This window comes from Pavona decussata, unplaced genomic scaffold, assembly GCF_977016875.1.
Source record: "Pavona decussata unplaced genomic scaffold, jaPavDecu1.1 SCAFFOLD_4, whole genome shotgun sequence".
NCBI classification, from domain to species: domain Eukaryota; kingdom Metazoa; phylum Cnidaria; class Anthozoa; order Scleractinia; family Agariciidae; genus Pavona; species Pavona decussata.
In genome coordinates this window covers 2,029,668-2,046,130 of record NW_028145428.1, presented here as the reverse complement: position 1 = coordinate 2,046,130, position 16,463 = coordinate 2,029,668, and the positions used below count along the sequence as shown (strand labels likewise).

Genomic DNA, 16,463 nt, shown 5'->3' with positions numbered 1-16,463 from the left:
CAGCTTTTATAATTCCTAAGGGCTGCGAGTTTAAAATGGCTAGCTTAAATATTATGAGTCTACTGAAACATTTAGCTGAACTTCGGGTTCTTTTAAATTATAATTGTGTTGATTTGCTGGCTATCAATGAGACAAGGCTACATGGTAGTATCTCTGACCAGGACTTAAAAGTTGAGGGCTATGACATGATCCGTTCTGACAGGACTGTTAATGATAGATTTGGTGGGGGTGTTTGCTTCAGTGATCAGACAAACACATATTATGCGATTGTTTCAATATACAGAACGAGTAAAAATTCGCCAACTTTGCAATATGTAATTAAACAACTTATGTATTACAGATCAAATCCTCGCCGTTGTACAACGGCGAGGTAAATGCCTCTGTATATAAATGTGACTGAAATCTCGCCGTTGTACAACGGCGAAGTGAATGCCTTTGTATATAACAGAGACTAAAATCTCGCCGTTGTACAACGGCGAAGTGGATGCCACTGTATATAAAGGAGACTAAAATCTCGCCGTTGTACAATGGCGAAGTGAATGCCTCTGTATATAACAGAAACTAAAATCTCGCCGTTGTACAACGACGAAAAGAATGCATCTGTATATAAAGGACACTAAAATCTGGCCGTTGTACAACGGCGAGGTGGATGCCTCTGTTTGGGGAATCTAATAGGGGAAGGAAACGGTCTTTCCTTTCTGGAGGAGACTGAAATTTCGCCATTGTACAACGGCAAGTTAAATGCCTCTGTTTGGGGAATCTAATAGGGGAAGGAAACGGTCTTTCCTTTCTGTGACTAATCTTCGTAAATTTTCTGTAAGCTTCCAATTCCCCCCAACTAATATATCAGGCGAGATACCGATGCCTTCTATTATACAGATGGTTCGCTTTGCCGATGATCAACGGCGAGATACCGATGCCTTCTATTATACAGACGGTTCACTTCGCCGATGATTAACGGCGAGATATCGATGCCTTCTATTATACAGATGGTTCGCTTCGCCGATGATCAACGGCGAGATATCGATGCCTTCTGTTATACAGACGGTTCGCTTCGCCGATAATCAAGGGCGTCATACCGATGCCTTCTATTATACAGACGGTTCACTTCGCCGATGATCAACGGCGAGATAATGATGCCTTCTATTATACAGACAGTTCACTTCGTCGATGATCAATGGCGAGATATCGATGCCTTCTATTATACAGATGGTTCGCTTCGCCGATGGTCAACGGCGAGATATCGATGCCTTCCATTCTACAGACGGTTTACTTCGCCGATGAACAACGGCGAGATAACGATGCCTTTTATTATACAGATGGTTCACTACGCTGATGATCAACAGCGAGATACCGATGCCTTCTATTATACAGACGGTTCACTTTGCCGATGATCAACGGCGAGATATCGATGACTTCCATTATACAGACGGTTTACCTCGCAGTTGTACAAACGGCGAGATTTCAGTCACTTTTATATACAGAGGCATTTACCTCGCCATTGTACAACAGCGAGATTTCAGTCGTTTTTATATACAGAGGCATTCACTTCACTGTTGTACAACGGCAAAGTTTCAATCTGTAATATATAATTCTTTTACTGTAATTTACACATTGCAAAGTTGGCGAATATGAGTTAGGACATCTTTGCGCTGTAAAATAAGCGTAAGCGTCATCTTAAAAGAAATACAGTACGATCCAGGAACATTTACAGAATTGGTCACCGCTGTCGCTTTTGTGAGAACACATGAAAATTACATGCTTTTATTTACTGACATCACATCATGGCATGCTACGTTCGGAGACGCTGAACCTGTTGAACCTGCTGAATTACACAAGGAACAGATTTTGCATTGCTAAACATCAAAGGCGGATTACACTCATGTTCGCAGCGGTTGATCCTGAACTTGGCAAGGGATGCACACTTTGCAAACTTAAATTTTGCATGCGATTATTTTATCTCCCAGCGGCGGAAGCTGAGTGAACGTCAATTTTAAACATTTAATCATCGCTAGCTGTTTAAAGTTACCGTGTACGTTCAGAGAGAAAATTTTTGGATTTTCGTTTTTTTAGATAAAAATAAACCTGACAGTAAGCTCTTACAAACAAAAAAAGAATTTTAGAAAAAGAGTGATTATTTGCCGAGAAATTGGAACGTAAGCGATTTCCACCGGAAGTAAAATTTTACTTTGATTGACAGCATATTGCTGCTGATAAAGCCACCCATTGCGATAGTCGCGCGAACGGTCTTTCTATAGTCTTGAACCCCTCACGTTTCTGCACTCCGAATATCCTGTATTTAGTGGAAGAACTTGCGTTTGTTCGAGTACGAAACTAAGATAGAAGAACACAAAAACTTTAAGGTATATTTTAAAGTAGGTAAAGGCCTTAAAATCTTCCAGCCAAGCGAATATTTGGAGACGCGCTTGTTTCAATTCACGCGTCCGTGAATCGCGCTTCATGAGCTTCTTTATTATTCACTATTTGGGGCTGAATGTTATCACATCACTGAATCTTGTGTTCGGGTGCGTAAACCTTACAAGTCTCGGCAAGCTGAAAATAAAAAAAATGAAAAATAACGCAAAGAATCAAGAGGCATAATAATTACTGTCTTGATCTTTCGTCAACGTCAGCCGTCGCTACAAGATAACTAGTAAGGCGAACAGTCGCCACTCTTGCTTGTAGCGTTTTCACAAAGACTTGCTGTATTAGTGTAATTTCCAAAGCGTTAAACTGAGTCAACTCTTCTAAACGGTTCCGTTTAAACGTTTTCTTTCAAGCGTCAAACGGATACTTGTTTCCCATTTGCAGCATTAATAAACGTTTTGGAACGTTCATTCAAGAGCGAATTTTCACCAAAACTTTCGATAAACAATCTCGAAACTTCGCTATCCTCAACAATATTTCGCTCGAATAGATGTATTCGCCGGCTTTTCGAAGAGTAGCAAGAATTTTCGTTTTGCCTGAGACAATACATGCGGTTACGGTGGTTCCCCGATAATTCCGTAGCTCTTTGCGCTGATAATTTTGCCCGCCTCTGCCGCTTCTGCTTCGGCCCAACAGCTTTGCTTGACAAGGACGGCTTCAGTCCCCGTTTTGTTTTTCCCATAATGATTACAGATTACAACAAACACGGCAGATATCCAACAAAATGGTGAAGGAGTTGATTACCCTGGAACGTGAATACGTGCAAAACTGCGAGAAAATTTTCACAGGAGGTGACCGGAAGAAAAAGTAGCTTGCAAAATGATTGGCTAATTTTCCGCAAAGGCGTTAGGGGGCGGTACCTGTTTGTTTCAAGCGCTGTTTTCTCGAACTTTAATTTCCACTTCGAGGAGACACTTTCAAGAGTTACAACTCAACAACGATTTGGCCGATTTCTGTAAAATTTGGCCAGATGCTAGAAAAATGTATAATCAACAAAAGGGTGTCGGGGAATTTGATAATTCTTAAAAATTTTTCCTTGACAGCCATTTCTGTGCGTTCACTCCGCATGTTTTCCTTGCAGTTTTAAAAATGTTCCGTAACTTTTGAACGCAATCGAATTAAGGAAAACCCCGACACGCTTTTTTAGCCTTTGGGATCCTGACCGTGAGAAGAAGAAAAAAATTCCAAAATATAAAAATTGCGTTGAGTTGGAACTCTAGAAAGACGAACCGTGCCTTCAAGTTTCGACACTGCGGAAAAATTAGGAATTTATTTTCTTGAAAAAGCAATGAAATATTTGGATTACCAGTTCTATAAGCTTTAATTTGATATAGGGTTTTGGGTATCTGTGATGTAACCGAGAGGCGCTACATCCGTTAAAGTGAAGCCACCCCTGAAGGTACACGGTAACCTTAAATCCATGGTAGCTGTGGAAAGACCAAATTTAAAGGTCAAGACCCCCCCCAGAATGAATTGCGTATCACAACAACGCTGAGGCCTGTCCTTCCGTCGGCTTCTATCGGTGAACGAGTAAACACCGGAATAAAAGGTGAGTTCAAATTCAGTGAATGTATTATCTAAAATTCCAAGGGATAAAAGAACGTATTAAATAGTATAATATCTCTACTGTATCCTACACAGCATTGTCCATCGATTATTTGATTTCTGATTCACTGTTTTTTTTCCCGCGCAAAGTACTTTAACTTAAGCTTACAGAATTGGTCGTCAAGTTTATGAATGACTGCTTGTAAAAATTGTATTTCTGGCTAAATGAAAATAATTTTAGCCATCTGAGTATAATCTTGTTGTTTAATATGTTTTTTTATCTAGTTTATAGGGTTATTAAAATTGGCCGTTCTACTGATGGAATAAATCAAAAACCGCAAAACACGTCGAAGTTTTCGCATTGGCAGAACCGTGTTTTAAACAAGTCTCAAACATTGTTTTCCTGAAAAGAACACTAAACAAAAACTTTTTAATAAAACTTTCCTAGTGCTGTAGGCGGCTTTCCGGTAAATTTCAGCTGATTGGCAAAACCCTCTCTTTACAGTATTGCATGACGGTGACACTGGAATTGTGACCGTTCTGTCTGAATTTGACAGTAATTTGCATAATCTTCCTGTTTGACAAAAGGGGCGTTATAAGCATTTTTACTACTCGCCGTCGTAGAAAGTACACTTTTAAACGATGTTGTAAAAACTGCATGAGTGTTGTATTAGAAGCCCCGATTGTTTTGACTGAACGGATCTACATTGTAAGATTTGCATACCGAATCGAAGGTGTACTTAGCTTGTAGAGACCACACCGATAAATCCTGCTTCGGATTCGACGAATTAGTGAACCATTGAATTTCGCTGGATTCCCGTCGCATGAAAACATCTCGTTTTCGAAGTTTTCTAGTCGTACTTTGGCGGCGCTTCGATTTGCATCAGACCTGTAACTGATACAGAATTCTGTTTTGTCAAAGTAGTCGACTTTGCATGCATAATAGGCCTTATCACGGTTTTCGACGCCATTTTGACAGGTAGGCAAACAGGCTTGAAATAACAGTGTTTGTGTGGAAATCTGATGTCAAATAATTTTCATAAAACATTGCTTGTGAAAAACTCATGAATTGGAAACTTTTGGCACTAAGAAAAGGATTTTAAGAAAAAAATTGGAGGGATGTAGCTGTGCCAGAAAGCGTACAGTTGTGTTTCAAACTTTCCATACATTTCCCTGTATTTTTTTCCCCGCGAACTATTTTTAGTAGCAGTTCACGGCTGCTTAGCTTTACAGACAAATGGAAAGTTCAGAACACGACTGGACGCTTTCTGGCACAGCTACATCCCTCCAATTTTTTCCTTAACATCCTTTTCCTAGTACCAAAAGTTTCCAATTCATGAATTTCTCACAAGCGATGTTTTATGAAAATTATTTGACATCGGATTTCCAAACAAACGCTGTTGTTTCAAGCCTGTTTGCCTACTTGTCAAAATGGCGTCGAAAACCGTGATAAGACCTATTAAAAACGCTTCGACCCAGATACAGTTGTTAATCGTATTTTGCACAGGTAAACAGGGCGAAGACTGTATCATATATTAAATTTATTACTTAATTCAAAATCTAAGCTCAGCTTTCAGTTTATGAGTAGTTTTTACGACCGGTTTATTGTTTTAATTTGTCATGTACCGCTGGTGAGTGAATTTAGAGATAGCGTTTTCAATTGTTTTCGTCAGGCTTTCTCTTTCCCAGTTTAAGATCAATTTCTAAGTTTAATTCCGTAGAAATTCTCAGAAGCAGAAATAATATCAGGTCAAAGCGACCTACCTAACATTTTCCTTTTTTTTTTCTTTATTTGAAAGCATGTGTTCCCAAAACTTGTGCGCGAAACGGTGCAAATTAGCGAAAATATAATTATGCGAGTTTGACAGCCGCTGAAGCTTTCGACCACTTGTTGATTTCACGGTGTGTTATAAGCTTCGAAACGCGAATAAAATACAAACGTCAAATCGATTGAATTTGTGAAACCATAAGACAAATTTTTCTTATGCTTATTTCAAAATAAAAGACTTGAAAAGATCTTCGTTTTGTTTGAAAAGTTTCGCAAACATTTCAGATAAATCACACTGCTGTATGTGACAAATTCTGTTCGCGTTGCTCGCGTCGTTGTTTGACGAAGAGTGAAAATGAGCAAAATATCATTCGCGAACTCACGGGCAAACTAAAAGTAAAACTTGAGGGAAGTATAGTCCCATAAGGAATTCGTTCGGGTAAGATTTATTTCAAAGCAAGCGCAGTAAAGAGCAGTGGTTGACTTCGTAATAATTTTCGTAATGGCCGGCTGTCAACTCAAATTGCCCCATGATAGCTGTTTTGACCAAGAAAACACAAAAAGTAGTTTTGTGGTTCGGACAAGTAAAATACACATTGCACTTGTCCGAATGGACAAGCAAATTGAGAAGAAAGTTTCCTGCCCTGTGTATGTCCTGTTAAACGCGATTAATAATTGCGTACTTTGCGATTATTAACTATAGAATCTGTCAAATGTAGTTAATAATCGTGGATAGAACGATTATTAACTGTAACATGCACGATTATTAATCGTAAGAGGTGAATTTCCTGATTAATAACAGCTGTAAAGTACACTCTTTTAAGATTATTAAGGACAAAGTGCATATGTCTTGAGTAATAACTGTAAAATCTCCACTCCGGAAATAAAAAAAACACTCCGGAAATAGATAGACCTCTGTTACTCAAACTTGTCAAATGAACTCCTTTATGTCCACTCCAAAATAAGTCAAATGTGGTGTTCCCCAGGGAACAATTCTAGGACCCTTACTTTTTCTATTATGTATTAATGACCTGCCTCGAATTGTCTGTATTTTTCACAACCTAGAATGTAATGCAGATGACACCAGCCTCACCTTCGCTATTGTAGATTTAAAACATCTTGGTGACTGCCTTAACTATGATTTAAACAGGGTGTATACATGGCTATCTGCCAATAAACTGACCTTGAATTTAACAAAAACTGAATTCATGTTAGTTGCGTTGAGACAGAAGTTATCAACATTTCCTGATATTCCTTCTTTCAGTATAAATGACCATTCAATGGAGCAGGTGTCATCCACGAAATCTCTTGGTGTGCACATCAACCAAAACATGAACTGGGAATGTCATAATTACAGAACAAATGTAAAAGATTGCTTCTGCTTTGGGCGCAATTAAGCGAATAAGACATCTTATACCTTTTAACATATTAATTGATGTATATGACGCCCTAGTTCAACCACATTTTAATTACTGTAGTGTTGCTTGGGGCAACTGTGGCAGTGGTCTCTCTGAAAAGCTTCAGAAGTTCCAAAATCATGCAGCCCATATTTTAATGTGCGCCAAATATGACTCTAACATCGATGAATTGTTCCGTGCACTGGGTTGGCGTAAACTAAAATACCAAAGATTGGAATCAGCTGATAACATGATGTACAAATCTTTACGTGCATGGAATGAACCCCTGAATATCTGAGTTCTTGATTTGTTTCTCGAAACGATGTAACATCATATCGATTAAGTAATACTGAAAATAAATTGGCTCTTCCGCAGCCCCGCACCAATTATTTAAAGAAGAGTTTCTCTTATAGTAGAGCCAGGTTGTGGAACAGCCTATCAAGTGACCTTTGTGCAGCAACATCTTCACATGATTTTAAATTTAATCTACGTCACCACAGTTTTGAATGAGTTCTAACATGGTATCCTTGTAAAGCAGCTTTTAGTATGTGGTTAACAGTAGTTTAGGTTAGTTAGTTTTATTAGGTATGATTTTGGTTATCTTTTATCTTTTATCTCTTTATAATATTTGCTGAAGGATTTACCGTGTCTAAATAAAGTTACCATACCATACCAAGTAAAATGTACCCCAACCAACATCTTTCAGAATCCTATGAAGTAAACACAATTTTTCGGCAAATATCTCCTACCTGTTGCAGTTATCAACACTTCGCAGAGAATCAAATTGACCACTTCATCCGCAAGAATCGTTAAGTTTGTTGCCATAATTGACGGCCTACACATCATTAGCCTCTTCCGTTGATTTTTCCAATTGTAGACCTTGCAATCTGCATTTTCAGTTTGCTTGTTGTTGCTTAAAATAGCCCGTAGCTGGGGCATTTTAGTAAAGCAGCAGTTTCGTCTGTTCATTATCCAGATTTTGTACACGAACGCTCTTCGACCAAAACCTACACTCCACCAAAGCTGTTTTCCCTGTGAGACCCAAACAGATCCTACAAATGTGTGAATATTTCCAAAGATCTAGGGATCATTATATAATTCTAACCTTTTTTGGACTTTTTCCAGTTTGATATATACCTGCTTGGATCTTGTAGGACCAGAGGGATTAGAGTTAATCTTGCTCCTTCAAGTCTATAGTCACATTGTAATTATGAACACATTTTTGCTTATGGATATTAGCCTTGCCATAGACTCATGGTCGGTTGAGAATTCAGTAATTACAATTTGTCGCACACATTGTCGATGTAACGAAAATCAGATTAAAATGAGAAATGTCCTGAGAGGGCAAAATTGTTCGTACAAGTCACTTAACCCCATATGAACCAATGCAACGAGGGAGAAACATTTATTTCAATTGAGTGCCATTATCAGTCGAACATTTCGAACTGTAAAGCGTCACGGCATTTGCATCGGTGTAATTAACACTGTTATTTCCCCCATGTATTTCAAAATGGGCTCTTTGCAGCTTGGGCTTACGGTAACATGGTACAAAACGCGTCTTGCAGGAGAGCAAGCTTCGTACTGAGACATCCAAAACAAAGCTACTTCATCCAATCAAACTTGAATTTTCTTTGTTTTGGATTTCTCATTGTGTAGTTTGCTCTGGATTTCGGCAGGGTATATTTTGCACTATGTGACCGTTAGCTGCAAAGGGCCCATTCTGATACGAAAAAAGACACTGATAACTCAAAAAATGATTGCATACCGCGGTGACGGTTTTCCACACATTTTGCTTTTTTTTACATCGCACTTGAACGGGCAACTAGATCCTTAAAAGAAACTTTCTTTTAAAGATCTAGTTGCCCATTCAAGTTCGATGTAAAAAAAAATGTGTGGAAAACCGTCACCACGGTATGCAATCATTTTTTGAGTTATCAGTGTCTTTTTTCGTATCAGAATGGGCCCTTTGCAGCTAACGGTTACATAGTACAAAATATACCATGCCGAAATCAAAAAAAAAAAAAAGAAAAGAAAAGAAATTGCATGCTACCTTTGCTCTGTGCGCATTATAGAAAGTGCTTGAAAGTGTACAATTATGTATCAGAAAGGAGAGGTTACGTACGTGTTGCCATTTCATTGTGAAGCAAGAAGCGATGTTTCCATCAACAGCATGAAATGATTTTCCTGTCGTTGTGACCTGCAATGATTGGCTAGTCGGTCGGCCCAAAACATAGATCCCTACAATTTGATGGTAAAATAATTACTACCAAACGAAAACCAACAAAACAAGCTCAAAAAGTATTTGTTACCCCTAAGTTTATATTACAATATAAAAACAAGGATAAAATAAATTTTTACAAAAAAAAAAGCCGGTAAGGATCACGTGGAATATTTCACCGTTGCCCACAGTTCTGTTGACTTTCAATATCGCCTGAATAAATCTTGAGTGATTTTTGATAACTTTCTTAAGAGTAAAAAAAGTCAGATTTACGGAGTTAAATCGCCTCCAATAATTAATTCTGTAGACGCTATTTTCAAAGTGTATTTGCCAGAAAGTGCTATTAGCCAAGGACGGAAGGGAATCAATTACTGCATCAAGTTATTGTTCGCTAATGGTCTTTGTAGATTCCGATGAACCCTTTGTTTCAAATGAACTCTTTCTTACCATCTCCATTTTGTTTTTGCGTTTCTGGCTTCTGTCCGGCACAGAGGCTAACTAGCTTTAGAGCCCCGAGTATGAAATTAGGCAATACTAAAGGGTATCTATTCTTGTTTCAACGCGAAGGCCAGTTGTGATTAAAGGGTTGCCTTATTCATTCCGCCGACAAGATGTCTCCTGTGAGAGTAGGTTGTATCATGATTAGACTTGCCTGTTATAAAGTAGCGTATTCGTTCATACTAACAAGAAATACTTACGTTTAGTTGTTTGACAAAGAAATCCATGATTACGAACACAACTCGTTGTGAAAAGTTTCCAATCATGCGAGCGTTTGTTTAATGCGACACATGCCCCACTGTTTGGAAACCCAGGATGCCAAAAGGCGGATGAAATATTCTTGCCCCCAAACCACTGCCATGAGTCACCTTTCTTTCGAAGCCCAATAAATAATCGCGTAGTGTAGATGTTAATAATACGGCTAGCAATGGCTTTTCTTTTCATCTCAGAATTCACAACGGCTAAGTCGCCTCCCTGACGTGAACAGTAGTCACGAGCACCGTCCCATGTTCTATGAATGCCAGCAAATATACGAAGGCATGTATTTACCACATCAAACCAAGCATCTTCACATCTTGAACCTGAAAAGGGATTTAGTCTTTGTTTGCTACAAATCAATTGCTCCCATCTCTGGGCTTGCAAGTTGCAGTTCAACGGACAATGAGTATAAGAAGAGTAATAAAAATTAAATATGTTAGATATATTGTAGGAAGGTTAGGGGATTAACAATGATTTTTTCCTTTAACAGTTGTTATCATCCCACTCTGGAAAACCAACTGAATTGAAACAGGCAAGAATTTAGAAAGATGTATTTCATGATTAGTCAGTAACAAAGACATACACGGCAAAAAAATCCATCGTTTTAACAGTAGTAGAAACTATGACCTTCTGATTGCTAGTCTGGACACTCTAGCACCGTATACGTAAACCATGAGAGACTCATGGGACCTAAGCGATAAAATGAGAGTCATATGACAGCCGTTCTGAATACCATAAAAATTTGCATGTCGCTGAATGGAAGAAAAACGATGGTGTGTTGTAAGCATGCTTATTGAATGTAAAATATTTCACTAGTCTGTGACATAGGCTCACTAAAACACAACAGCAACAACAACAACAAAGCACCGAGTTCTCCAATAAGGGATCAAAACTATAACCTTCTGTCTACTTACTGAATGACCTGCCATTGAGCTTTATGACATTAGTAGGAGATAGGCGATCAGGCATTAATAATATGTTGCCCACTTTCGATATCTTACTTATAGAAAAAATAAATATATGATTAGCGAAATCTAAAAGCTGAGCATTCCTATACTATTATTATTATTATTATTATTATTATTATTATTATTATTATTATTATTATTATTATTATTATTATTATAACATACATAGTAGAGGGCATTTTTTCTTAATTCCCCTTTCACCGAGGGCAAAATTACTTGCTCCTGATTAGCTGAGCATGCCATTTCTACATTTAGTTGATTTCTTCATTTGGTGCCCAAAAACAACGAGTTCTTTCAGGTTCTTTGGAATTCAAATCTTTAAGCCAGCTTGTTTGTGCCAAAAGTATATGGAGATCAAGTGCTGCAGCTGTAAAGGAAATTCCTAAAGGTAAATTTTCAGCAAACCATGATTTGTGTCAAAAACCAAACACTTGGATCGGATTTGTCCTGTGATACTGCGTCCGGACGGACGGACGGACAGTGACGTCAAAACCATACCAAACTTTCTCACATCGATAAGTTACCGTATTTTCTTACCCACCGTGCTCTACGTGCGCGTCTCCACTATAAAGATACTTCCAGAATCGTCATATCCCACTATAATTTATGCTTTATCATTATTTGTAACAGTTGGATTGTCCGAGTGAAGGAACTGTTTTGAAGACTGTTATTGGTAACATTTTTGACGTTTCGACAAACTGAGTTGTCTCAGCTCAATGTCACCAACATCAGTCCCTCTTAAGACAATACTCGTCAGGTAATAATACTCGATCCACTTGGGGTTTAACTTTGTACTGCGATGACATTAAATATACAGTACCGTGCAAATGTAAGTTGACAGTCTCGACTCGAAACTCGATCCTTGATCCTCGAAGCTATCGAGAATCGAGTATCGAGGTTCGAGGCTCGAGTTTCGAGTATCGAGTATCGAGACGCTCGAAGAATTTTTCGAGGATCTCGATGGTGGATTTCGAGGAAACGATTAATTTCTCGAACCTCAAACAATAAGAGAGAACAAAAGCAATTTTCGCATGGCTCTTGCACGTAGTCTTTTCTTAGTTTGGTCGAAAGTTGAAGGAACTCAAATCACCGGCAGTCGGCGTTTGATAAATCTGTTTCAGCGCGTTTCTTCCTTCTGCGTATTATTTTTAACACAAATCCGTTGGCGTTGTTGTGAAATTAAAACATGCTTAAATTTTTCATACGCTACACCAATTCTTTTTAATCAAACTTCAAACTCAATGAAGTGAACTAATAAAACTACAAGATTGCGGCTTTTTTGCGGAGTGTAACATGATCGCTTCTGAAATATGTTCGCTGCACAAGCAATACGCGTATACGCCGCAAGATCATACTTGATTGTACTTGAATCTTTCTAATGAAAACTTCGAAAAAAGTATTCCCTCAATTAAAAACGCACATTTGTGGTAGAATTCGGCAAGGAACCGGGGTAACTTCAACATGATCGTCCGCTTGCCTTAGCGCAGACTTTGAAAACCGCCTCGAAAGTTTACATCTCGGGCGTAGCGTTACAAATTTGCATAAATATTATCGAGATAATCTCAAAAGGAAATGTCACGTTTTCTTTATTTTCTATCAACTGATTTCGAATTGTAACCGTGTCTTCCTCTGACATCTGACTGGATTACTCGTTCACAAAACCCAGTTTTAATAGTGAAGGAAGCGAAAATAAAAGATTGCGACTTTTTCGGCCGCTGTTTCACAAGTTGAGAATGGAAACACGCGCAATCACTTTTTACCTCGTTAAACCAGTGCGCTGCACATAACTATGCTTGATTGTACTTTAAACTTTCTAATCAAAACTTCAAAAACAGCATTTCCTTGATTAAAAACGCACAATACTTTCGGTTGTAATCGGCAAAGAACTGAGAAAACGCTTGAAGAACGAACTCTTTCCAACTCGAGCATACACGTGCGCACATCGCTCCAACAAAAACGCAAACACATTTGGCTGTCTCTGCAGAGTTTGTTCCTGTAAAAAGGAACCGAACTGAGGCCTCAGATAGGACGTGTGAAAAACTAATCTCCCTGCGTTGAAACTCGAGGCACTCGACTCGAGCCTCGATACTTGAAGCTTTCGAGTTTCGAGGATTGAGGATCGAGTCTCGAAGTTCGAGTTTCGAGGGACTGTCAACTTACATTTGCACGGTACCGTAGGACACCACATTTAAAGTGCTCTTCAAAATCCTTACCAGCAGCAGTCTTTTGTTTCTCGCAGACAAATCCTATGTTATAAAGGCAGTTTTCGTCATTGATTCTCCACTTCGGATTCCAACTCTCAACAAGAAGCAAATCACCGCACAAACCATCTCCTGAAGGCTCTCCAGGTCCCCACAGTGATGAATGAGAATCAAACAGTTCATTCGTAACAGTAACCCATTGTCCAGTATTCGCAGCATGGCCACCCACGTAAAATGTTTCCCATTCCATCATGTATTTATCGAAAAACTCAGTAATTGAGTGCGGTCTCATGGTATTTTGAAACACAGCCAACCGTCCTCCTTTGTTATAGCACTGTACTCGTGCGACATCCCATGTTTTCTGTTGGGTTATTTGCACCTGGAAACAAGATTCTTCCAAACCAAGCCATCCGGGAGGACATGAATTAGGTCCTACAGAGTAAAAGAAAACGTTGATTATATACTCAAGATTTGACTGGCACAATAGAGCTTCTGTGCGTTCGGCACATTTACTGCTTGTGTATACATTTTTCATCTATCGAGCCTTTAAATTATCATAATCACAACCACAACTATAATTTTAATGCCGGTCAGGCACCTTTTATTTCAGTTATGCCGTTCCAAGTACTTAATGTTTCAGCCAACATTAGGAATTATACTTATTACGCACTTCCCAAGACCATATGCGTAAGATTCGAAAGCGAAAACTCAACCGATTATTTACAAATATTCATCGACAATTCCACAAATTTTCCAGTCATCACGTCGGGTAAACATCCAGTTAAGCAATAAGGCAGTCAATAAGGCAGGTTTTCTACGAACGAAATTACACCTTTAACGAGCGAAATAACTATACACACAGAATACGACAGAACTTACCGACTGATTCGAATTCAAAGTGTCCACAACTAAATGAATTGAATAACAAATTATGCCAGTGCTAACATGGCGACTTGTTGTTGTAAGACTGAGCACATGAAAAATGTCCCGGATTATAACGTCAAATGTAGGCACGCAATGGGAGTTACAGCGGCCTCTAAATGAAATCTTAATCTCGTACCCAGATCTCCCACGGTCAGGCGACATTCCCGAACCGACGACTGAGATCGGGGTACGAGATTAATGAAATCTATGAAAACTATTTCATTTACACTATCTGCTACCTTTGCGATTTAACGTGAAATGACGTAAAGCTACTTTATAACAGTCAGCATATAAACAAACTGTCCATATCTCAGATAAATGTAACTAGGTGAGAGTGTCAATACACCCAATTAAGTCGACGTCCAAAGTAGATCCACATACGTTCAAGGCATATTGGTAATGTCAAATGCCATGTCCAACGTTGGTCAACAAATTTGTATTTGAGTCTGCGTCAACCGCAACTCGGAATGCCGTCCAGGTACGTCAAGGATATCAAGGTGCTACTTGCAAGTGTGATCACAGGTCCAGATGATTCTGAATAACTAATGACTTGACAGTTCAAGACGACACAGCTTCGTAATTGGTCGTACGAGGGTTGTCACTGCAGTTTTCACCTCCCTTTGTCTTTGGCGCTTTGCGCGGGTCATAACGGTGCAGCTTGTCTTTACTCTTGCAGAACGCACAAGTCCATCCTCGCTACGAAAGACCTCGATGACTCGTGCAAGGGGCCACTGACCTCTCGGAAAGTTCTCGTCAGCTAACAGAACGACATCACCCACATCAAAATTCTCCTTTGGTTCATTCCACTTCCTTCGTTCATGGAGAGTCGGAAGATATTCTTTAATCCACCGTTTCCAGAAGAGATTTGACAAGTATTTAGTCTCCTTCGCAGCCGTTATTAGACGACCCTAATAACGGCTGCGAAGGAGGCTAACAAGTATTGCGCTTGTCTCCATTGGCGGCGAAAGTGCAAATCTTCTTTCTCGAAAATTCCTGGGGGCAAACTGTGATATGATCGCAGCTGCAACAGATGGTTTGGAGTCAAGGATTCCTTATCCATAGGATCATCACTGTTTCGCGTCAAAGGTCTACTGTTGAGGATGTTGGTTGCTTCCGACAGTGTCAAGCACTTCGTCACAGACCACCTGTTCCTTCAATAAGACCTTCAAGATTTGGCGCACAGACCTGATCATTCTTTCCCATGCTCCTCCCATATGACTCGCTCCTGGAGGATTGAAGATCCACTGAATTCCTCTTTGAGCACAGAAACCATCAATCCTTTGCTGATTCCATTCTTCAATTGCTTCCTTCAACTCCTTGTCCGCTTTAGTGAAGTTTGTTCCACAGTCGCTCCTAATTTCCTTGGGGTATCCTCTGAGTCAAATAAATCTTCTCAATGCATTAATCATGGAATCTGTATTTAAGGTTTTTGCAACGTCTATGTGTATGGCGCGGACTGTCAAGCACGTAAAAATGCATCCGTATCTCTTGACTCTACTTCTTCCCTGCTTTACTTCTATAGGGCCAAAAAAGTCCACACCGATATATGTGAAGGGAGGTTTGTAGGGGGTAATCCTGTCTTAAGGCAACTTTGCCATGAACTGCTCTACAGTGGGTGCCTTCCTCTTTTGGCAATCAACACACCTTTTCATTACACGTCGCAATACAGAGCGTCCCTTTACAATCCAAAACCTTTCTCTCAGAGTTGATAAGACAGATTCCTGACCCTTATGGCACACACTCTTGTGGCTGTGCTGGATGATAAGCTCCGTCACGCGGTGATCACTGGGCAGGATATAAGGATATTTCAAATCTTCATTTACAGGAGCACTCTGTAATCTCCCACCAACGGACAGTAACCCATTTCTTAACTTTGGATTCAATTTGAAGATCGAGGTGCCCACTTTCTGTATTGTATTCTTCATTAACCGTTCGTTTGCACCACGTGAGAGCTTGCTAAGTGCCTCAAACACCTTTGGAAAGGTCGCTTTCTTGACTTGTCGAACAATTGCCTCTTCAGCCCTCTGCAGCTCAGTTATGGATAGGTTTCCAACTATGTCTTCTGCACTTGTTAGGGGAGAAGCGCTATCAACAGCACCATCAATTTTTGGCTTGCAAACGTTGCACTGGAGAAACTTCTTGTACTGTAACATCCAAGCAAATGCTCTCTTCAATTTCCACCACGAAGAGTAATGCTGTATCAAACTTTCTATTGGATCTTGCACAGCAGCAGTGGTGTAGATCCTGCTTTCCTTTCTG

The 16,463-nt window shown here is 39.5% G+C and overlaps 1 protein-coding gene across 1 annotated transcript in view; it reads right to left on the bottom strand.

Moving 5' to 3' along the window:
* The window catches only part of LOC146489723 (uncharacterized), a gene marked incomplete at its 3' end in the record, with an annotated part of 83,995 nt that overhangs the window by 53,870 nt on the left and 13,662 nt on the right, over nt 1–16,463 (bottom strand). The window contains exons 6-9 of the mRNA XM_085104886.1: nt 13,293–13,712; nt 10,054–10,434; nt 9,260–9,375; nt 7,887–8,169 (exon numbers count right to left, since the gene is read on the bottom strand). Of these exons, the coding sequence (XP_084961012.1) occupies nt 7,887–8,169; nt 9,260–9,375; nt 10,054–10,434; nt 13,293–13,712 (1,200 nt within the window). The remainder of the gene's footprint in view (nt 1–7,886; nt 8,170–9,259; nt 9,376–10,053; nt 10,435–13,292; nt 13,713–16,463) is intronic.